This window comes from Gouania willdenowi, chromosome 17 (genome assembly GCF_900634775.1).
Source record: "Gouania willdenowi chromosome 17, fGouWil2.1, whole genome shotgun sequence".
NCBI lineage: Eukaryota > Metazoa > Chordata > Actinopteri > Blenniiformes > Gobiesocidae > Gouania > Gouania willdenowi.
This window is the reverse complement of record NC_041060.1, coordinates 32,429,857-32,453,611: the sequence shown is the minus strand read 5'-3', so window position 1 is coordinate 32,453,611 and position 23,755 is coordinate 32,429,857. Positions and strand designations below refer to the sequence as shown.

The 23,755-nt window shown below is 42.2% G+C and overlaps 1 protein-coding gene across 4 annotated transcripts; it reads left to right on the top strand.

Moving 5' to 3' along the window:
• The first annotated feature begins 3,698 nt into the window (after positions 1–3,698).
• Positions 3,699–23,188, top strand: LOC114479764 (zinc finger protein 664-like). Of its 4 annotated transcripts, XM_028473611.1 has the most exons (4): positions 3,699–4,143; positions 18,504–19,490; positions 19,584–19,687; positions 21,588–23,188. In XM_028473611.1, the coding sequence occupies exons 1-4, from the start codon at positions 3,919–3,921 to the stop codon at positions 21,592–21,594; spliced, it is 1,323 nt and encodes a 440-aa protein (XP_028329412.1). In that variant the 5' UTR covers positions 3,699–3,918; the 3' UTR covers positions 21,595–23,188. The 4 variants fall into 4 exon arrangements, with proteins under 4 accessions (XP_028329412.1, XP_028329414.1, XP_028329415.1 ...); XM_028473613.1 differs by lacking the exon at positions 21,588–23,188 and having other exon boundaries at positions 19,581–20,191; XM_028473614.1 differs by lacking the exons at positions 18,504–19,490; positions 19,584–19,687.
• The last annotated feature ends 567 nt before the right edge of the window (positions 23,189–23,755 follow it).

Below are 23,755 nucleotides of genomic sequence, written 5' to 3'. Positions count from 1 at the left end.
TTATGATGGCAGTGTGTACCACTGTTTTCTTTTTTTCAGTGAAAATGTGCAAAAACACTAATAATAAATAATAAATAGGATGTTTTGAAGCAAAGAGTTTTGACTTAATTTGTCCTCTGAATGATCAATATCTTCTAATAAACATATACAGCAACTTTTTTGTTCTTTTCTTTTTTTTTCTCACTTGTCTGCACATGCTGTCAAAGGTCAACACTACAAGAAGTGCAATCATTATGAGACAGCAATGTATGTTTTGTTATTGCAATGATATAAATGTGTTTATTTTATTGCTTAATTGTGACCATCACCAGCTAAGGAAGGGTAAAAAAATATTTTATTATAGGGAGGATATAAAAAGGGAGAGCAGTGTTACACCTAGGTGGGAAGGGGTGAAGTTTAGCTATAATGGTGGTGGCTGTGGACAGGGGGAAGGAGTGAGTGGTAGTACCTAAAGCAGGTATTTGGGATTAACGTGTCTAAAGTTAAGACTAATACGAGTTTTATCCCACATCCCAAGGCGTGCCAGTGCATCGTAGACCAGTATATGTGCAAAACACGCTACTGCAAACCCAGGAACTGCCCCGGGCCCGCAGATTAAGCCAGGCCAGCAGAAAGAGTGGGGGCCAAGGAGCCCCAGGCCACCAACCCACAGCTGAGCAGCCCCCCAGACGCCCCCGAGATCCCAGGCCGAGAAGCAGCTACTGCCCCCCATATACACATCCGAGGAAGCCCCAAGCAACCGAGTACCCAGCGCATCCCGCCATCGACCCCAAAACCCCTAGGCCCCCCGCCAGCATCTCGCCCCCCCATCCACCCACACCCAAGCACCCAACCCCCCGAGGGAAGGGCCCAGAACAACAACCAGAGGACTGCTGAGGAGATGGTGCACGGGAGCGGATGGAGCACCATCTGGGACAGTGAGGAGGAGACTTCATGTAGAGATGGAAACTCATCCGTTGAAACTGATCAGAATACTCGGAAATACACGGAAACCTTAGTTAACAGGATCCAGCAGCCCGCTTACCTGCCCGTTTATAACAGTTATAAGCATCTAGAGACCTAATGCTGTTAGGTTTTCTTTCGTATATACACTGGGTTTTTCTATCAGATATGTATAAATATCTGGCCAGTGAAGATCGGGCTCGGAGCACACATCTGTTGACCACTCGTTTTCAGGAATGCTGCATGGTCCCGCAATCGTTCACCTGTATTTAAAGTGAGTTTCCTTAAATAAGTGGCTGCGTGCTGGGCGCAGATTCAATGCTTAAGCGTAGACATTGAGAGTGGTTGCCAGAATAAACATTTTTCAGTTGATTGCGGACTGTAGTGAGCAAACAGTGAATATTTTATTTTATTATTTATTTATTTTCATTTCATTATTTTATCTTATGCAGTTTTATTGTTTTGTACAAGACAAATATTGCTATTTTTAATATTTACTACTTTTTTGTGTTTACATTGTTCTATGTGACACATGCTTTGGCAATGCAAACTTGTTTCCCATGCCAATAAAGCTGTTTGAAAGAAAGAATAAAGTGTAGTTCAAGGTGATATTTATGTTGTCATTTGCAGTGACGTGCCGTGACCACTAGGGTTGGGTAGGCACGTTGCAAATCGAGACCACCAATGACAATTTCATATGTTTCTGCTGTCAAGTGTTAATTCAATTCAAATCAACTTTATTTGTATAGCGCAATTTACAACAAAGTCATCTCAATGCGTTTATCAAAATATAAAATTCATAATAAGAAAGAAAAAACCCAACAAGATCCAAGTATTTAGCCATCTCACAAAATCAACATCGTAAAACACCATTAAAAAAACAAACAATGATTTACTATAGCCTCCATACTCTCCCAACAAGATATATCTCATGACACTGTGATCCTGCTGTGAAATGGTATTTTATTGTGTGCTGTGTTTTAGTGTGTTTTGTATTGGTTTTATTTTTGCAGTGCATTTTAGCTTTTGTTTTATGAACCTTGCCAATCACATGCTGTAATTTGATCAACCCCATCACATGACTATGTCCAAACCCTGAGGCTAATCAACACACCTGAGGTTAATCAGCACCTGTGGCTGGAGCACAATAAAAGGGGCAGACAGGAGAAGGAGCAGGGGGAGGAAAAACGACACAGACAGGAGAAGGAGCAGCAGGGAAGCTGTGGGTCCTCCCCGGGTTCCCAGGGGCAGAGGAGGACTCTGCCCTCCAGGTTCCCAGGGCACAGGACGGCACACGCATCGGGGACCACAAGCACGCCGGGATCACAAGTGTTGCGAGGCGATATACACGCAGGGGCAGAGGAGGACTCTGCCTTCCGTGTGAGTACCCTATGGGACCGTAGTAACACTTGTTGGACAAAGTCAGATCGGGGATATTGTTGTGGGACGTTTGACTGCCGGTAGTTGTTCTGTGTAGGTGTCCCAGCGTGTGGAGGGCTGGAGCCAGCGGGAAGTATCGAGACTGATTGGAGTGTTAAGAGCCACATACACGCAAAGGCAGAGGGGAACTCTGCCTTGCCCTGTAAGTGACGTGGCAACACCCCTCCTTCAGACGTAGTCTCGGACCCCCATGCTGGCCTATGTTTTACATTTTCAGGGGACCCTGAGCCTGTGACCAGTGGGATCTACCGCTTTGGGACAAGGGAGAGCGGAGGACCTGGGCGTAGCTGCACATTGCATTCTATTGTGGACAGTGACTTTTACCCTTATTTTATTCGTTCATTAGCCCACATCGTTAATAGATTTTAGCAAACATTGATTTTAATTTGTGGGCATTTTAATCTGTTTTACCTTAATCTTTTTAATAAATTTGTGACATCATGGTTGCTGTCCTCCTTGGTAACTAAGGGGTGCTCACACCCGGTCGCTTTACTCTCCCTCCATAAACATTTGGTCAATTCACTGTTATTCAAACATCCCCAGTACCTTCCCAACCCCCATTACAACACGGCAGCACATCTGTTGTTTGTGTTGGAAACACAGAAACATGGAGAAAATGACAACAACTCAGAACAGCCTCAGTGAGGAGCATCCACAAAGCCAATCCTTCCTTCTGTTCCATTCACTGTAGAAAGTATGAAACATTTTCTGAACTTACCTTTGCTGAAGCTCTGGTAGCTCAGGTGTTGGTCTCCATCTTTTAAAAGCTGTCGTTTTTCCTCAAAAAAAAGTTTCTCTAGCGCTGTCATCCTGCCTGTAGTGTTATCCCGCCCCACTAGCTAGAGCGAGAGAGAACGTAGCAGCAGCGGTCACATGGGATCAGTTCACTAATGTACTGTGAACTTACGTATAGCATTTAGCATAGCACGGTTACGTCCAAAGGCAGCTCTCTATGCTGTCTTTGGACGTAAATGGTTGTCATCTTGGGGACATGACTGCACATGTGCAAACACATAAAAACACGCTATGGGAACAGAGGCAGAGCAGCCGTGCACATTTGGGAGGGGGCGTGGCCTCCTCCTGCCTTACAGCAGAGTGAGACGCAGCCGTTCCAGGAAATAGCGCTGTTTAGTAAGTTGGGCTATGAAACGCACAAAATGCGGACACTTTCAAACTTATAGGTACAGTAGGCTACTGGAAATATAAAATAAATAATTTATAATTATATTATCAAAACAAATAATCAAAATATTAATTCACCCTTGGGTAGGCACTGCCGACCTTGTCTACCCTGAGGGCACGTCGCTGACTCATTTGCATGATGAATAGATGGTTTTTCGGGCATTTCTGTGGATAACATCATATATGCGGTGAATCGTCGGCTGTATCTGGCAACCAGTGTGGGTCAGGAACAAAGCAGTAAAATGGTGGACGGACAGAGACGGAGGTGCTGATGGTAGAATGTTCCTCTAAAGGTGCTGAGGATTGTAAAGTGAGCATCAGGACAGCTGGAAACACCGTGGGAAAGAAAACACAATGGACGCTAATTCACCAACGAGCTGGATGATGACTGCCGTCAAACTGGAAGAAGAAGAAAAACTGTTGTGGAGGGAAGTGAAGCTGGGTGAGACGGACAGTGAGGATGATGATGATGATGATGATGATGATGATGAAGGCTGCAGGAGGAAAGCTGAACCGAAGCTCGAAGAAACGGAGGAGTTTCCGTCCAACGCCGCAGATCAAATCTCTGTGAAGGAAGAGGTTAGAACACAACTAGTACTGCTAGTTTCATTCATTCACTGATCCTGGTCATACCTGTCAAGTTCTGAATGTGAAAATAAGGGAAATTTTCTGGCGCCCACTACCAGCTCTCCCACCCAAGCTCCAGTATCCCTTATATTTTAAGATAACAATAAATCTAAAATAACCACTTATCAACCACTTACTAAATACAATTATGTGATTAGAATCTGGTAGGCAGACCTTTATTAACATTGAAATGCTGTGAACGTTCCTAATGGTGATATACAATATAAATCTAGATCATTTTATTTCAAATGAAGTCTGACCAGAAAGACTATTGTCTTTCTGAGTTAAATTTGCTGATGCAAAATGCCACACAGGCTCATTTATTAACAAACAGCTGATCAATATGTGCTACTTTTGGCTTTTTCACCTGTAAGGGACAGCACGTGTGAGTGAGTTCTGTAGTGTAGCTTGTCATGGGGAAGTTCTGGGTTAGGACTCACTCATTAATCCATCTAACTGAGCTTTACATGTTGTTCTGGGAAGTAAAAGTAGCAACTCTTTTATACTGTATATATATATATATATGTGTGTGTGTGCGTGCAATATTGTAGTTTTCTATATCGCCAAAATAAAAAAATCTTCTCAATATATCGCCTAGCCCTAATTCCTAATTTATAAAACAGCCTAAATTAAAACATGTGTATATGAAGCACATGTGTTTATTTAATATACTTACAGTTTATATACAAGTCAACACATTGTATATTTACTGTTAATTTCACGTTGCTTGTCTTTAAGTTAAACATTTACATTTTATTTTCATTACATATTTTCTTATTTCTTTACATTCTTTAACACTTTTTTAAAAGCGGTGTATATTTGCTGAACTTGTGATTGGTGGATATTTCATGGTGACTTACGTTGTTCCTTCCACTGTAGGAGACGTTAAAATCTCAGTTATTAATCTAACAGAGCGTGTAACTGCTCCTCTTTAGGAAGGTAAACTCTCTGTCCCAGTTTACAAGGTATTTACACGAGTTCTTTGTTTTTTTAACCAGAACGTCTTCATTCATCATCTCTCTTCTGAGTTGTCTCTGGGAATGGTGCCACTGTCGTCACTAATCTCACAAGAACTGCCACTCAGGCCATTTCAGATATTTTAATTATTATTACATTAAAATACAGGATATTTACTTGAAAATACTAATATGGGACAATGGCGGGAAAGAGGGGTAAAACACAGGAGTTTCCCGGCCATATACTTGACAGGTATGTGCTGGTTGCTCTCACTCACTTAAAGCCTGATATATGCTACTGCGTCAAGACGCGGCCGTCTGCGTTGACGCAGGGAGATACTAAACCCAGAAACATCTGGAAACATTTTGGAAACAGGCTGTCATTGCCATAGACATGAATACATAGACTTGTCATTGAGGGTTGGTCCATATTTGTAAAGGCAAATCTGCCTTGTAAACTATCCATCCATCCATCCATCTTCTCCCGCTTAGCCGTTTCCGGGTCGCGGGGGCAGCATCCTCAGTAGGGAGGCCCAGACTTCCCTCTCCCCGGCCACTTCCTCCAGCTCTTCCGGGGGGACCCCGAGACGTTCCCAGGCCAGCCGAGAGACATAGTCTCTCCAGCGTGTCCTGGGTCTTCCCCGGGACCTCCTTCCGGAGTGACGTGCCCTGAACGCCTCACTAGGGAGGCGTTCAGGGGGCATCCTAATTAGGTGCCCGAGCCACCTCATCTGGCTCTTCTCGATGCGGAGAAGCAGCGACTCTACTTTGAGCCCCTCCCGAATGACTGAGCTTCTCACCCTATCTCTAAGGGAGAGCCCAGCCACCCTACGGAGGAAACTCATTTCGGCCGCTTGTACCCGTGATCTTGTTCTTTCGGTCATGACCCAAAGTCCATGACCATAGGTGAGGGTTGGAACGTAGACCGACCTGTAAATCGGGGACATATCATGGTTTTAAATCCTTCCTTTTTAGATATAAATCATACAGTTGTGGTCAATATAAAGCGGAACTGCAATGCTTGGTTCTGAATTCCTCATTATTATAGCTCCACCCCTTTTCTACCCCTTTTCTGATGTGCTTCTGAGATCAACTCGTTTTGGTGCGGTCTCTTTAAATGCAAATGAGACACTCCATACCCCGCCCCCTCTTCAGGTGACACTCGGTTCAACTCCACCCTGCTCGGCCATTTTTGTAGTTTGATAGAAGAGATACGGCTATGTAGCGGCGCATAAAGTTTTTATTCAGAGGTTATTTACACAATGTCAACAACAGAAGACTTGTCCATCCAGCTTTACATGTTTGAGCCAGAGTCTGACTCAGTGGAGCGAGATGAAAATGAAGATGATGAACCTGCAGAACCCTATCAAGTGAGCTAACACAAGCACCGAGCTAACGCTAGCGCCAAGCTAACGTCACGAAATGCATTTTAATACAGTCTTTTCAAAGACAAAAACGGCAAAATGAAATGACTAATGAAAACTTTAGACTTAAATTAAATCACGTAGGCCATATCATCAAGAATCTAAAACGAGCACACAGCGCTAACATATGAAGACGGTGCAACTGCTAATGCTAACAAAACAATGACAGGGACGTCTTATCATCACACTTTTTAGCGTTATTTACAGCTTACCGAAGTGCTCTGTTCGTCGTCTCCAAAGATAGAAGGAATTGAACCCTCAATCAGACAAAGTCTTTCGGCAAATCCTTCTTTATACTGGTGGAGGTTGCTGAAGCAGTCATCATTGAAGTGCTTCGCACACACAAAAATGACCTTACCCACAGATGTGGGTACATTTCTGTGAAAAATAAAACTCAACCAGGCAGTTTGAAAAGGTTCTGATGCTGGGAGACGGTGTAATGAAGCGTGTGGGTTACTACATCCAACAACCCAACATTTTGACTTATCCTCTCGTAACTTCGGCATCCTTGAGCTTGGACTATAAAATAAAAGCGAGAAATAAAAATGGCGGATTGCTCGAAGTGTTGGACCTGGAGTTGATGTCCTAATTTGGCAGTTCCGCTGCAAATACTGTGATGTAATAGTTCAAAAAACGTAATAGAGAATAGAAAAATAGAAACAGATTGAAAAATATGAGCAAAACAGAATATAAAGATATCTACGGAGCACCTGAAGAGACTAATTTGATTTTTTCTGTACTTCTAAACACTCTAAATATACAACAAAATGCATTTAAGGGCTAAAAAAGTGGATTTAGCATGATATGTCCCCTTTAACATATTTAATTTGACCATCCTTCAGCAGCCCACTCAGTTATATGCCTTTTACGTTATTATTTAATGTATACAACAGTGGGGTGAAGTTGAACATATTTTTTTTTAATTAGATTTTATATTGTGCATTGTTGAAAATACAGTTCTAAATAAATATTTTCATATAATTTTTTAATTGATTCATTCTTTGAAGCATGAATATTCATTTATGTAATTATAATGCATTGATTTTAGTGAGGTCAGTACACACGCATAGCCAGAAATGTAATGGTGCTAATAAATGGCTGAATAATTTTTTTCGGTGTTTTGGTTTTCCAGCCTTGGTTTCCTTACTTTCGGTTTTAGCCAAGAATCATTGTTTTGCTGAATCACTAAAAATAAGCATTAAGTTCTATTTCATCCCAACTGACTGCCAGAGGTGGTGCTTTAACACTGTATATCTACGTCTCACATATGCACTGGTCGAGCACCTATAACAGTAGCAGTGCTCTCACTCGAGCTAACGAGGCGATTGCAGCCTCGGTCAGTGTTTTTCACAGCTTTGGCTGTCGTTTTCTGTATCGCAGCCTCGGCTGTTTTCTTTTAGGAGTGGTTAGTTAACAGCAGCGCGCCTGCTCAAGGAAATGAGCCCATTTATTTTCGGCTCAGGCTGTGGTTCAGCCAGTGTGGTGGCATATCGCTAGTAGCAGTGTTCACGCTCAAGCTAACAATGCGCCCCGCAGCTTTGTTGGGGGTTTCCTCACGGTATAGGCTGCTTAGAACCGGGTTAGCCCGTCGATCAGCAGCAGTGCTCCCGCTCAAGCTGTCAGCGCGCTGCACAGTAACTCCCGGTGAAGGCAGTGTCCTTGCTCCCGATGTTGCCATGGCGCACTCCTGTATAGATTGCCTGACCAAGCTTGAAGTGGAGGACGGTCACGATCTTTGCCCACCCTGTTTGGGCATCAATCATCTGAAGACAGGCTTATCCGAGGACTTGCGCATGAACTGTAGCTATATGCCATGGTCAGTTCTCATGGCCAGGCTGAGAGAGGTTGAGCAGGCCTCGTATGGGGCCGACAACACCCTGGACGACCCGCTTGTTCCCTGCCTGGTCCCAGCGGTCAAATGACTGGCCGAAGACACATACATGTTCATTGTTTTTAGGGCTGAAACAATTCCTCGAGTAACTCGAGTAATTCGAATACAAAAAAGCCTCGAGGCAAATTTTCTGCCTCGAGGCTTCGTTTAATTCACGTTGCCATGGTATCACTCCCGCTTTGAAGACCACTCCGCAGCTCCGAGATCATTGTTTCACACGGACTGTAATACTGACGCGCATTTAACAAGTGGCGGTATTTATTTTGCTCACACACAAACAATGGCCGAAAATGAAAGAAGTTCTTTTAAAAGACAGAAAATGTCCAAGGTGTGGAATCATTTTACGCTGCGTAAAGCGGACAACATGGTGCAGTGTATTTACTGCAAAACGGACCTGGCGTACCATAACAGTACATCCTCGATGCTGCAGCACCTGAATAGAAAGCACCCCCACGTTAACAGTGCTTCTCCGAGCGGAGTCGGCCCGTCAACAAGGTAACGTATTTTTACGATTACTAACTGACACTATCGCTTTTCAGAATATTTGTGCAGTGCTTGTAATTATTAATAGCCTGTCATGAGCTGACAGTGCCATAAAGGCATGACAAATAACGAGAGAGAAAATGCACCAAAATCTCATTAATTTATCCCTCCTCACCGCAAACTCCGCTCGCGGGCACATGCACGCGCGCGCGAGCACACACACACACACAGGTTATATACAGGTATATGATCCAGTGGCGGCTGCTGGTCTTTCATGCAGGGGAAGCTCATTTTCTGCCTACTTCAGAAAATGTATCTGTTTATTTAAATGTGAATTCTAGTGGAATTCACATTTTGTTGTCAACAAAAGCCCGGCGTGAAGCCCGGCGTCCGATGGGCGGGACTAAGTGCGTCATAACCGAGCATTTATCCAATGAGTGTCTAGTTTGACTGCAGTGGATCAACCCCTAAATCCTATCCCATTGAAGTCAATTGAAGCTGAACTTCACCACAGTTTATTAACACTGTGACGCTGCGGTAATGAATGAAGAACATCACGCTGTCACTGTCAGTTTCCTGTTATAAGAAGCTGATTCTGAACTAAACATACATGTGTTCTGTCATATATTTAGTCAATGAAATGTACACACAACACTACATATTTGACCACTGATTTTAGGGGAAGCTGAGGTTCCCTTGTAGTCTTAAAGCATCCGCCACTGATATGATCTCAAAACTCGCGTTTGACCATCAGTTGCATTTATTATTGCAATTATGCTACCTTATTTAATTTAATTATTCATTTATATATTTAGATTAATTAATTTAATAAATAAAAAAGATTGAAAACCTACATACATTAGCATATAAATTTTGGTTGAGCATTTGTCTTATAAATCAATGTTTTGTTTTTTTTTCTTCCCACAGCACTTCACAGTCGCGCATGGACAGTTTCGTCCGGCCAGGTCCATCATGCACTGTGGAAGAAACTGCAGTTTTCACTAAGAGCATTTTAAATATGCTCATCACCGACATGCGCCCACTGTCCATGGTGGATGACACAGGATTTAGAAATATGATAAAAGCATTCAATCCCAAATACACCATTCCATCAAGAACCCATTTCACAAATATGGTGGAGCAAAAGTACTCCGAAATGATTGATAAATTAAAGAGTGTTCTTAAGGAGACAGACTGTGTTGCACTAACAACAGACATTTGGACAAGTGTGGCCACAGAGGCTTATCTGGGGATCACATGTCATTTTTTGGGAGATGATTGGGAAATGCAGTCCCTCTCCCTTACTACAATGCCTCTGGAGGAGAGGCATACAGCCTCAAACATTGCAGATTGGCTGGAGGAGGCTGCTACCAAATTTCACATTCCTTTTAAAAAGTTGAAGGCAGTTGTCCATGATAATGGGGCCAATGTAGTGGCAGCTGCCAGAATTCTGAAAGAGAGACACGGATGGGCCTCTGTTAGATGTGCAGGGCACACACTGAATTTAGTTGTGCAGAATACACTGAAAAGTAACAAAACGATCTCAAGTTGTGTGGCCTCTGCAAGATGCCTGGTGGAGCACTTTAAAAAGAGTGAACTTGCCTGCACAAAACTTAAAGAAAAGCAGCAGCAAATGGGAGTGCAACAGCACATGTTGGTACAAGATGTCAGTACTCGCTGGAATAACACACTTCATATGCTATCCAGGCTCCTTGAACAGAGATGGCCGGTGACTGCGGCTCTTTCTGATCCTGCAGTCAACCCACGGGGAAAGAATCACTACTTGGATCTGAAGCCAGAGCAGTGGATCTTGACTGAAGAGCTGACTCAGATTCTTGAACCTTTCGAGGGGGCTACAGTGTTTCTGAGTGGTGAACAATATGTGACCCTGTCTGCGCTTCCCCAGCTGGTGCAAACCCTCAAGAAATCCACCCTGAGTCCAGCTTTCGAAACGACACCAGTGAAGGCATTTCAGAATCTTGCTGCTGAACAGATCACTGACAGGTGGAAAGACCTGTTTACATTTAAGCCTGAGGACCCCAACACAGCTCTCCTTGCTGCTGCCATGGACCCCCGGTTCAGAAAACTTAAGTTCTTGTCTTCTGAAGAATCATTTAAGGTCCAAAGCACAATTCAGACAATGGCACTAACTGTCAGAAGGCAAGGAAGACAGCCCAATGAGCAGGGAAATGAATCCACCACCAACACAGAGGAAGAATGCCCAGCTACTCAAGCCCAGGGATCATCTCGCAATGTTCTTGGATCATCATCAGACTCCAGTTGCAGTGATGAAGAGGATGAGGATGAGAAGCAAAATCGAGAGGTGCAGAGGGAGGTCTTGCAGTATTTTGGTGAACATCCTCTCTCCAAAAAAGAGGATCCACTGTCATGGTGGAGAGAAAATGCAGCAAGATACCCAACCCTGGCTAAGCTTGCAAAGTCCTTTCTGAGTATTCCAGCCACCTCAACGCCCTCAGAGCGTTTGTTCTCTGCTGCTGGGAACATTGCCTCAAAGCGTAGGGCAAGCCTTACTCCTGACCATGTCAATATGTTGACCTTTTTGCATTGTAACCACCATTTGCTCGTTTAAAGGCTTGCACATGCAAGTTCTCTTTTTTTTCTGTTTTGTACCTGTACATTTTTTGTTATTTATTTTTTGTCCTCATATGGGCTTTCACAGAAAGATTTGTTAAACAGGCTTAGTTTTGGAGCCAATTGTTAAGCGTGAAGTGTTGAGTTTAAATAAAAACGCTTTTTGAGAGGAATAACAGTCAATTGCATGCTCATTTTAAGAGGCCTTTCATGTTGCATTACACACTATTGATATAGTTATTTAAAAACACAAAAGTGTAATTTATTCGATTACTCGATTAATCGATGGAAAAATCGACAGAATACTCGATTCCAAAATTATTCGATAGTTGCAGCCCTAATTGTTTTATTGCTTCGTCACATTATACAGATTGTAGATTTTGTAAAATACATTAACCGCTCTCGTCAGCTCTCGATTCTCATCTCCACATAGCATTAACCTAAATTTAAACAAGGAGAAGCACTCTCCATGACTACTTTTGTTCATAAATGACTCTAACAACCTTTTTCTATCAATCTGTGGAGGCAAATTTCAGTATCCTGCTTTTACCGTGAAGAAAAATGACTTTGTTTCGGTCATATCACTGGCTGCTGCGCTAAAAAGACACAGCCCACTGTCTCTAAATCCTCGCTTCTGATTGGTCAATCACACACATGGGGGAGCGGGGAGGGGAGGGGCCATTTCTACGAGCATGAATCAGTTTTGCTACAGACGTCTCGCAAAATGTGTTGCAAAACTCAAGCAGCTCAGATTCACATGAGAGAATGATCTGTTGCACGTTATAAACATGACGAGCAACATCATGTGTTAAAGCGCTACTGTTTATATTGGACGGTGCACACAGGCAGCATCGGGGGCAGCTATGTGGCTGCAAAGGTCCTCAGGTGAAGACAGGAGCATCCAAGTAAATCAATTAAATAGATGGTGCGTTTGATGTACTGTATGTGTTTATGGGTTATTCAGATTAAAAAGAGGGTTAAAACAACCCGTGCACATCTCGAAGTCCCTTTTGTGTCCAAGTGTGCAACAATTATTATGACGGTATCGATTAAAAAAGGGAAAAAAAAGAGAAAATCTCCCCTACATGCTGAAAACTGAATGTAGGGGGCGCCATTGCTCCGTAGGGGAGAAATATTACAATGTCGGGGGCCCCTACGCTCAACAGTGCTGGTGAGAACCCTGAAGTACAGCTTGACATCCAGGGCAAAACCACATGCCCGCCGGTGCAAAGTTAAAGGGTTTCGGTGTTGGAGTGTCTCCTTCCCGCGGTGGTGGCCACCAGTTTGCTCGTGCGCCGGTGGGGGGCATTGCCCCGTGGCTTGCGCTGTCCGGTGGGCAGCAGTGCCTGGGTTACTGTACTTGCGCCGTCTGGGGCTGTGTGGTCCAGCCAGACTGTGGCAGGTTCGTGGGCTTCTTTTAGTGTTGACCTTTGACAGCATGTGCAGACAAAAGAAAAGAACAAATATATACAGCATACAATAGCATGTAATCAATTACAATAGTAAAACATGTACAAGAGCAATAAATAAAGAACACTCTCACTGACACTGACCCACACACACACGAACAGCATCACACCTGTACATTACATTGACACCTCTCATTTACAGCAACACACCTGCACAAATACTTTCTCTCATTCTGTCATTATTTGTAAACACTAACCACAAGTTCAGTACAGTACATTTAGAAAAAATACACTTTAATCTGTTCTCGTTCATGAATATATATACATTATTGGCAAGTTGTAATGTGGTTCAAACATAGTGTCCACCTTACAGTTGCACGATACCCACGGTACCCCGCGGTGCCAAATTGTAACGGTTCCTACTATACTAGAATTTCTACACGACTGTACTATCATGGATTACGATACTACCGGTGCCAGTTCCCGTTACATAGCGGCTGCCTCCACTCTCCTCCCAGCTTCTCTCTGCACAGTCTAAGCTCACTGCATGCTACTCACTTGAAAAGAAACCAACATGGTAACATGGAACTACACAGCTGCTGAATGATTGGCTGTTTGCCTGTTACAGGTGACGTCCGGAGATATGGTAGACTGGGTTATCCCGTCTGTTAGCTGATTGGCTGTTTGTGTGTTTCTACCGGCAAGAACGAACTCCATGAAGACAGCTCCGCTTCGGTAGATACTCGCTTCAAAACAAACAACAAGCTAAAGTTCTGTCTCGCCTGGACGCGTGCACACGCTTACAGTCACAAACACAAGGAACACATGGCAGAAGCACCGGGCCCAAGCAGCAAGTCTACCGCGGCGTCGTCGATGTCAGTCAATTTTGTCAATTTTGCTCAAAAAACTCCAAAAGCCACATTTAAACTATTTTGGCTTTAAACGAGGCAGAGATGGTAAAGCAATAGGAGATCCACTCTGCCACCAGCTATAGGAGCCAAAGGAGGAAACACTTTTTTTGTTTGTTTTTTTTCGCACAAACTCAGAGTGATCTTTTTTTTTATTATTTATGTTCTTTTTTTATTTACAGAGATATTTACAATGTACAAACAATCTTTAGAAATTATATACATACAGTACAAAGGAAGGATCACATCTAATCTCAAAACACCAATGACATCACCCAGAAAATGCATACAAATATAGATTTCTCAAGGAATCAGTTCCTGTTTAAAGGGGACATATCATGCTAAATCCACTTTTTTAGCCCTTAAATGCATTTTGTATATTTAGATTGTTTAGAACTACAGAAAAGTTCAAATTAGTCTCTTCAGGTGCTCCGTTGATATCTTTATATTCTGTTTTGGTCATATTTTTCAATCTGTTTCGATTTTTCGATTCTCTATTAAGTTTTTTGAACAATAACGTCACAGTATTTGCAGCGGAACTGCCAAATTAGTACATCGACTCCAGGCCCAACACTTTATTTTGTAGTCCAAGCTCAAGGATGCCGAAATTACGAGAGGATAAGTCAAGTTTGCTGAAAGACTTTGTCTGGTTGAGGGTTCAATTCCTTCTATCTTTGGAGACGACGAACAGAGCACTTCGGTAAGCTGTAAATAACGCTAAAAAGTGTGATGATAAGACGTCCCTGTCATTGTTTTGTTAGCATTAGCAGTTGCACCGTCTTCAGACTTCATATGTTTGCGCTGTGTGCTCGTTTTAGATCCTTGATGATATGGCCTACGTGATTTAATTTAAGTCTAAAGTTTTCATTAGTCATTTCATTTTGCCATTTTTGTCTCCGAAAAGACTGTATTAAAATGCATTTTGTGACATTAGCTTGGCGCTAGCGTTAGCTTGGCGCTAGCGTTAGCTTGGCGCTTATGTTAGCTCACTTGTTAACGTCCATATGAAGACGTTGTTCTGCAGGTTCATCATCTTCATTTTCATCTCGCTCCGCTGGGTCAGACTCTGGCTCGTACATGTAAGGCTGGATGGACAAGTCTTCTGTTGTTGACATTTTGTAAATAACGTGTGAATAAAAAGTTTATGCGCCGCTACATAATCGTATCTCTTCTATCAAACTACAAAAATGGCCGAACAGGGTGGAGTTGAACCGAGTGTCACCTCTGCAACCTGGAGAGGGGGCGGGGTATGGAGTGTCTCATTTGCATTTAAAGAGACCGCACCAAAACGAGTTGCTCTCAGAAGCACATCAGAAAAGGGGCAGAAAAGGGGTGGAGCTATAATAATGAGGAATTCAGAGCCAAGCATTGCAGTTCCACTTTATATAGACCACAACTGTATGACTTATTTGTAAAAAGGAAGGATTTAAAAGCATGATATGTCTCCTTTAAAGTATTTTGTCGTTTATGGTTTATTATGTTGGAGAAGAAGCATTATTGTCAAATAGATTTTTTTTTTAAAAGACAGTGGATTTTTTATCCTGAGTTGATTATTTATATTTGTTAAACATAAATTGATGTGCAAAAGAAACTTAAAGATTTTTTTAAAATTTCAACCATATAAATTCTAACTTCATTTATTTGTTTTTTATTGCTTATATGCTTTTGTTCATATACTCTTATCATGCATCAAACAACACTATAAGTAATTAATAAGTATTTCTAACTTGCACAAATACATTGCAGTTCATAAAAATAATAATAAAAAAGCCTTCAGTATTGCGATATTACACGGAACCGTGATACTTTGTCTGGTATAGTGTTGCGGTTACTCATTTTGGTATCGTGACAACTCTAGTCCACCTCAGTGTCCGTGTGAGTACCTTTGATTTGATGCAGTGAACAGAAAATAGGCAGTTTGACTTTTCAGGTCTGTTGTGAGATCGTTCCATTCTTATCTTGCTTTATTTGAGAAGGATGATGGTGCAAATTAAGATTTACATTTGGGTATGGTACACTGCCCCTTGGTGGAAGCTCATGTGGTTCTAGTTGTCACAGCAGAAGTGAACCGTATAAAGTTCTTAAAGCAGAACTAAGTCACTTTTTCACCTTAATAAATTATTTTCGTAGTCCCTATGAAGGTAATACAAGTGTTTATGGGGTGACTGGGGGGTCTTTTATCTCCCCCTGTTGCCTCTGGCCAGAAAACAGCACTTGCAACTTTCCTGGCTCCAAAACGTACTGCTTTACTGCAGCCCAATACAAACAAATGCTAGATTAAGATCAGCCCCGTGGCTGCACACGGTGGTCTACAAATTCACTTTCCTCAAACTTCTATCATGGTGGAGCCAGAAAATAGAAGACCTTTGTCAGAGGAACGAAGCAACTCCATGCAGTGATGGCTCAGCAGCAATCACACACACTGTTATTTTACTTGTCTCTCTTCCTCATATTGCTCACATGGTCTCATGGGATTATATGTGTGAAAGCACCCTTAAGGTGCGTTCACACCAAACATGACCGCACTGCTGCAGTTCTGATGTGTCACTTGCACATAGCGATGCTTTTTGGTGACTTCATCACTCCAGTGAGTGATCACCAGAGGTGTGTGTGTGTGTGTGTGTGTGCGTGTGTGCGTGTGTGTGTTGAGCCAGTGACAGGGTAGAGAGAAAGAGAGAGAGGGTTGATCACTTCTTTTCCTTCTTGCTCAGCTTTTACGGTTTAAATTATCAACTTACGGAGATGAGTTCACTCAGAATGTGTTATGATCAGTTGTTACTGTGGTTTTCAAGAAGTTTACCGGTCAAGTTCGACCTTGTAGCTCAAATTACATAAGTCACGTCGCTTTAGGGGAGATAACTTGAGGTCGCGTTTGGTGTGAAAGCACCTTAAGTGTCACTGTTGTATTAGGATCTTTCAGTGATTGGTTGCTACTGTCTTGGGAGAGCAAAGGTGTGTATGTAGCTGTAGGGTGGGGCAGGTGGCGGGAGGTGTGGAGTGTTTACGACAGTGACATAACCAAAAGGGACCTTTAGGGGAAGCGCTAAGTGCAAGTTACTTAATTCTGCTTTAAAAGGTGCTGGTGCAAAGTTATTTAAGATTTTATGGGACAATTGTAATAATGCAAATCTTTGAATGTTGTCAAAAGTTAACAGTCTATATTTTTGAAGGACTAAACCGTGATGGTGTTGTCGCTGTTTTCGGTCGAGGATTTTGAGCGATTGTTTGTTTTGAGCGGTTTTACTCGCCTAGGACAGCATGTTATACAATAATAAAACCGAGACATAATCATTACATTAAAATAGGTTTGAGCAGCGTCCAGTGTTAACAAGTTTCTAATACATTTGAAAGTTTTGATATTGTACCTGAGACTTTGGCACATCTGTTTGATATGTTTTTTTTTAAACTAAGAGTTGGGCCTAAAATGACACCCAGGTAATGTTACTCAGTGACATTTTGTATTACTTTCTCTTATAGTGGAAGGGGAAAAGTGAAGAACATGTATCCAAAACAATGTTACAAAATACTCTGTGCATCCGCAGTCATTTTTTTCACCCCTCTTTGTGTTCCTGAAATGCACCAAGGGGCACAGGAAAAGGGAGAATAAGGAATAAGGGGCCCATGATTAAGAGGGGCGCAGAGAGGACCATAATACTGTCATAATACTGCCAAAATAATATGAAACTCTGTGATTAAGGCACAATCACACATATTATATTTACAATGTATTTGGTTACACTAACTTTATTTGTTTTGGAAACATTTCTCAACCCCATCCCCCACTCCCCCCACCCTTTATTTATGTAAAATGATTAAGTCCACGTGCTCCGTTAGACAAGCAACAAAGTGCTAACTTTTCACAGGGTGAGTGGAGGTGGAGATGGGAGGATTCCTTAGAAAGTCAATCAAACATTGATCATTTAAACAAACACAAAAACATGCTGCTGATGCATTATTGTGTCAAAAGAAATGAGTAAATGAGTAGTTTTTGACAGTCGATTAAAATGTTGGTGTGTAAACGTTTACACACTAGCAATCTTATTCCTCTATCCCCTCATTTTGTTTAAAATATTCAGCGATAGATCGCTTAATTTGTTGAAATGTCAAAATGGTTGTTGATGTGAATTGTCTGTCTTTAGTGTGTGATGATGTGCATATGTGCAGCACATGTACGGGACGACCCTTTCTTCAGAACTGGAGGGAGTGCATGTGGAAGAAACTAAGCCTGTGAAAGAGGGCGATTTTCAACCGCAATATCTAATTCAACGCCTGTGTTAGAGGGAGTATTGAAACAAATTCACACCCAGATTAAATTCTTTCTCGCACTTGCTGAAAAAAAGGTTGCACGTCTCAAGCCCTGTTATTCATTAACATGTAAATAACATCCAAAGCCACTTCATTTCTAGCCAAATCCCCTTCATTTGAACAAAGACAAGTGCTAATTTCCATCCCTGCCACTGAGCTGTGGAGGCAGTGTGATGCTTTTGTCAATGTTCTGCTGGTAAACTTTGGTACCTGAAGTCCATGTAGATGTTCTATTGACGCTGAGCTCCTACTGAAGCTTATGCTATGTCTGATCCATCTTTAACAGCCACATTTGTGTTTCACAATATTTACTTTTGTTTGTTTAATCTCTAACTGTTTTACAGGACTCTGGACCTCAATACTCCCAAGAGTTTGAAGCTCAGCCAGTACAAAGAAAAAAATCTAAGAGGAGAACTTCAGTCACAGAGCAAAGAGTTCAACAGCAGAGCAAACCTGGAGTGAAACCAAAGCCACATGCATGTGACGAGTGTGGGAAGGCTTTTACCTATAGAGGAGAGCTCACTGTACATCAACGAACTCATTCTGGAGACAAACCGTTCGGCTGTGATGAGTGTGGAAAGTCTTTTGCGATGAATTGTACCTTAAAAGCACACAAAGTCCTTCATACTGGAGTTAAAGAGTTTGAATGTGACATATGTGGAAAAGCTTTTGCTCTTAAGCATAAGATGAAGAGCCATCGGCTTGTTCACAGTGGAGAGAAATGTCACAAGTGTGATGAATGTGGGAATGCTTTTACTGAGAAAGGTACTTTATTGCGGCATCAACGTATCCACAGAGATTTGAAACCGTACAAATGTGAGGAATGTGGAAAGACTTTTCGTCAATCTGGAACCTTGCAAAGACATGTATCCATTCACAGCGGAATCAAATTGTACACATGTGAACAGTGTGCGAGGGCTTTTGCACAACGATCAGCTTTAACGATGCACACGAAGACTCACTCAAGAGCAGAGATGCATCGCTGTGACCACTGTGGAAACACATATAACCACAAACATTCACTCACCAGACACCTGAGATTTCACAATGAACATGAAGTGTGTCGCTGTGACCAGTGTGACAAAGTTTTTACAACATATAAACAGTTGACACTTCACCAAATCAGCCACTCGTCAGAAAGGCCACACAAATGTAACATGTGTTGCAAATCTTACAAGTACAAATTTTATTTTAAACGTCACCAACGAGTTCATGAGAAGAAACCATTTAGATGTGACCAGTGTGGGGAGGATGTGATCAGTTGTGAGAAGCTGAAAGTCCACAAATGTACCCACAGCAGGAAGAGTTCCTACAAGTGTGGCCACTGTCAGGTTTGTTTCCATTCAAATGTAGTTTGCAGCAGAAAATGTCTCTGTGTGTTTGTGAATGAATGATTCTCAGTGTTTGTCTCTGTTGGACAGCAGAGCAGCACAAATAGAGCCTCCACTCAGCCCTGTCAGCACTGTGAGGACAGCCTCTCCTCACCAGGGAACCCCAGGCTTCCTAGACCAGTGTTGTCAACTCCTCAGTAAGGAAAGTAGCTATTTGCTGTCCTAAAAATAGTTAGTAGTCGCAAAGTGATGTCATTGCCCAATATGCATACTTGATTGTAGTAGACGCTGTAGGAGAGAGAAATAACGTATGGAAGAGATGAAAAGTGAGTTTGAGAAAAAAAAAGTTTATTCTGATTAAAACTACAAATGTTCAAATTTTTGTTCTGAATTTTAACATGTTAAGAGTATCAAATTTGATTAGAAGACAGTTATTGAGGATTGTGATGTTAACGAACAAATTGTCTATGTTGCAATTGTGAGCCTTTCTTTTTTTTACTTTGTCAGCACATGCTGTCAAAGGTCAACACTACAAGAAGTGTAATCTTTTTTAGACAGCAATGCATGTTTTGTTATTGCAATTAAATAAATGAATTTATTTTATTGTATAATTGTGGCCATCACCAGCCTTCCCTAAGGAAGTGTAAGAAACACTTTATTAAAGGGAGAATATAAAAGAGAGGGCAGTGTTACACCTGGGTGAGGGGATGGGGAGGAGGTGGAGGGGGACAGGAGCAGGGAGGAGAGATTCAAGGTAGAAAATGGAAGGGTGGGGAAGAGTTGATTATTGTAAAGTGAGAGTGAGATGTGAAGTTGTAGGCGTTAAGCTTAACTATAATGGTGGTGGCTGTGGACAGAGGAAAGGAGTGAGTGGTAATACCTAAAACAGGTATTTGGGATCAACGTGTCTAAAGTTAAGCCCACTACGAGTTTTATCCCACAGTTCAAGGCATGCTAGTGCATCGTAGACAGAGCGCCCCAGGTCGCCTTTTTTTGACACCACCAGCGCGATGCGCCTTAGTTATTGCTAAAGTCTCCCTCCCCAAGGGCCCAGCAGACCGCCACACTGGCATGCGGTGCGCGCAGACCAGAGGCGTTAAAGCTCCAGACCACGGCCTCACAGGGTGCCGCCCATGCCATCCACTGGCATGCAAGAGCGTGGCCCGTGCCACCCACCTTGGAAGACCCTCGCCAGGACCGACCAAGCCCACCGGGCCCCAAAAGCACCCCCCTGGGACTGGGAACCCCCAAGGGCAAGCCCCCGGGCGAAGTCCCCCCACCCCAGCCCACGAACCGGCCACAGCCCCAGACGGCACAAGGACAGTAGCCCAGGCCCCACCGCCCACCGGACAGCGCAAGCCAAAAGGCAATGCCCCCCACCCCAAACCTTACCACTCCAGGGCCCCCGACGGGCCCACCCCCAAGATAACCCACCCGGCGCAGCCCTGCCCGCCTCCCAGGCAAAAGCCACAGGCCCCCCACCATCACCCCGGGCCGACAGGAAAGCAGGCGTAAGAGCAAAGGGATGGGAGGAGGGGAGGACGGGAAAGAAATACACCAGCCCCATGGGCCACCCAGACATGTACGGAGGGGGCAGTAGAGCAAAATCAAACAGCCCAGGGTCCACGAGGACATCCAGAAGGAACGCACACCCCCGCCGAGGCACCCAGACACCCCGGCAACCCACCCAAGCCACCCAGGCCACCCCACAAGCCCAGGGAGGTCCAGGTCTACAGTTGGATTAGTGTGTTCGTAAAGAGTGGTGCTGGCAGTCGCTTGCAGGCTAGATCACCAGGCTAAGAAATCGAGATTTAATGCAGTTAAAAAAGGAGTCCAACACTCTTCAAAGCAGGTTATTTTATTTTTTCTGAGAGCAGACATCTTTTCCATGGAAATAAATTCTATGAGGAGATTTTGCCGTTGGTTTATGTTTAAGGATTTTTTATCTTTCCAATTCACTAATATTGTTTTTTTTTTTTTTTGCTAGGATGGATTCTAATTGTGATTTATTTTATTATTTTTATCGCTGTGTTTCACTCAGATGCACCTGCTGCTCGTTGTTCAGTAACTGCAACATGATATGTGCTTTTATGTCAGTCTCTAGCACCTGTGACGAGTGTGGAAAGACCTTCAGCAGTTGATCTGTTCTCCACTCACAACTCTGTGTGGATGGAGACATGGAACAGGAATCATCTTCAGATCTCAGCGAGACACGGATGATCCCAATGTTGTTTGATCTTAAAGAACTACAGATTTTGGGTGAGAAAAATGGCAAAATCAATATAAAAGTAATTTGGTTTGCACATCTACATATAACTGATATACAGTTTTTAAGGCATTGACAATATCCAATCAATAAGTGACGTATAGCAGTTCCTGAAGTTTCTTCTTTTCTAAAATTCTTGTTTTGGGATTTTGCCATTTTTTGGGGAGTCATGTAGAATTGCTTGTGAGAAATTACAGGATTTTATTAGACTGCAGCATTCTGCCAGCTTTTGCAATTAAAAAATTACTGCAGTCATGTGGTTTGATAGATGTATTCTATAACTTATGTATTCATACATGATGTATATAAAGAAAGATTCACCTTATTACACACATTATTCTGATGTCCATCATGTGTTTGTATACTGTACATAATAATCATTAGTTACCTTCTCTACAGTCTGTAAAAACTACTGACATTCCAATAGTCTACCAATCAAATCTGCTGTGTTAATGCAGCCCATCTTCATGTACATTTAAATCTGTTTTTCAAGGGATTTGTAATGGGTTTGAAATGAGTATCTAAGCCATCCCATAATGTTCCCCCATGGATTGAAATGTACATACTCTTCAATGTTAAGCAAAAATCCTGTTTGAAAGTCCAGTTCAGCTCCTATTTTTGACCCATTAAGTCAGATTTACATTTCTATGAACTCTTTGTTTACAGCTCATAGAATTGTGATGTAGAGAAATTATATTTGTATCTATGAAATGTTCTTTAATCTGTTTTTTTTTAGCTTGTCCTGTCTTTCTTTAGTTTAGAATTTTTTATTAAGCAATGATAAACCTAAAGTTTTTAAATCTCCTTTTATTCCAAATGCTGCAACTGTGAAGGAGAATACCGAGTTTGGGACAGAAAATGTGAGATAAGGAAGAAAGCAAAAAGGTTTAATGACATCAGCTATGCTGAAGCAGTAAAAAGAGTGCAGAAGGAAAAAGAAGAGAGAGAGATCATGGGAAAACAAATCAGAAGAAGAAATTCTTGAATATGAAGAAGTAAAAAACATACAGCAAAGCTAGTGGAGGGAAGATGTAGAGCCCGGTTGGGGTAACAGTAATGCAACGAATGAATGCCAACCACCAAAAAAAAAAAATCAAGAAGGAGGAGGCAGGTTCCAATACTTTCAAACATTAGGTAAAAAAAAGGCTGAGCTTGTATGGCTCGACATTCTTGTGTGAGAAGACAAGATTATGAACATTAACAAGAATCGCGTGAAGACAAAAGGCCTCACCTGGCATGACATCTTGCATTAAAACCACTCTTTTTGAGCCAGACCTAGACAATGTACTGTAGTCGAAATATCAGTGCAGTAGTCCCTCGTTTATTGCGGGGGTTACGGTCTAAAAATAATAAAGTAGTCAGCTTTATTTTTTAAAATTATTATACATGTTTTAAGGCTGTAAAACCCTTCACCACACACTTTATACACTTTTCTCAGACAGGAATTAACATTTCTCTCACGTTCAAACCTTCATAGATTTTAAAACATAAACCTGTTTTCAAACATGCAGCACTTGAGAGTCACACTGCTAGCGATCAGACATTGTAGCACTGAGCTAGGATTGCATTAGCCGCTAATCACACCGACCTTTTTCACTGGTGGTTTATATCGCTGGTGCGTGGATGCAGCATGAGCCAATCAGGACACAGAACACAACGCACGTTCATACGCTGTAAAAAAAAAAATGCATCCAAAATAGCACTGTAAAATCCGTGGTGAGCAAATTCTGAAATCTCAGTTAATTCTTTTTTGTGATTATCATAACCAGTTTTGAAAATGCACCAAGTCTTTTCAATCTATGTATCATTTATTCTTTTATGCTCTTTTCCTGTTCACATATTGAATTTAGAAGTTTACAGTGAGCATTTCATTGTGTATTGTGTAATAGTATTTACTTGATGTGGTCTTCAAATATGAAAGGCAGTGATTTTTATGAAAACTTGTGTAGATATATTTGTGTTCTGTGTGAAGAAATGAGAAGTGTGCCATTGGCAATAA

Excerpts from the sequence above, each read along its gene's own strand:
- LOC114479764 (XM_028473611.1), top strand. The coding sequence starts at position 3,919 with ATGGACGCTAATTCACCAACGAGCTGGATGATGACTGCCGTCAAACTG. Across the intron at positions 4,144-18,503 it reads AAATCTCTGTGAAGGAAGAG|GACTCTGGACCTCAATACTC; the intron begins GTTAGAACACAA and ends ACTGTTTTACAG. Across the intron at positions 19,491-19,583 it reads ACAAGTGTGGCCACTGTCAG|AGCAGCACAAATAGAGCCTC; the intron begins GTTTGTTTCCAT and ends GTTGGACAGCAG.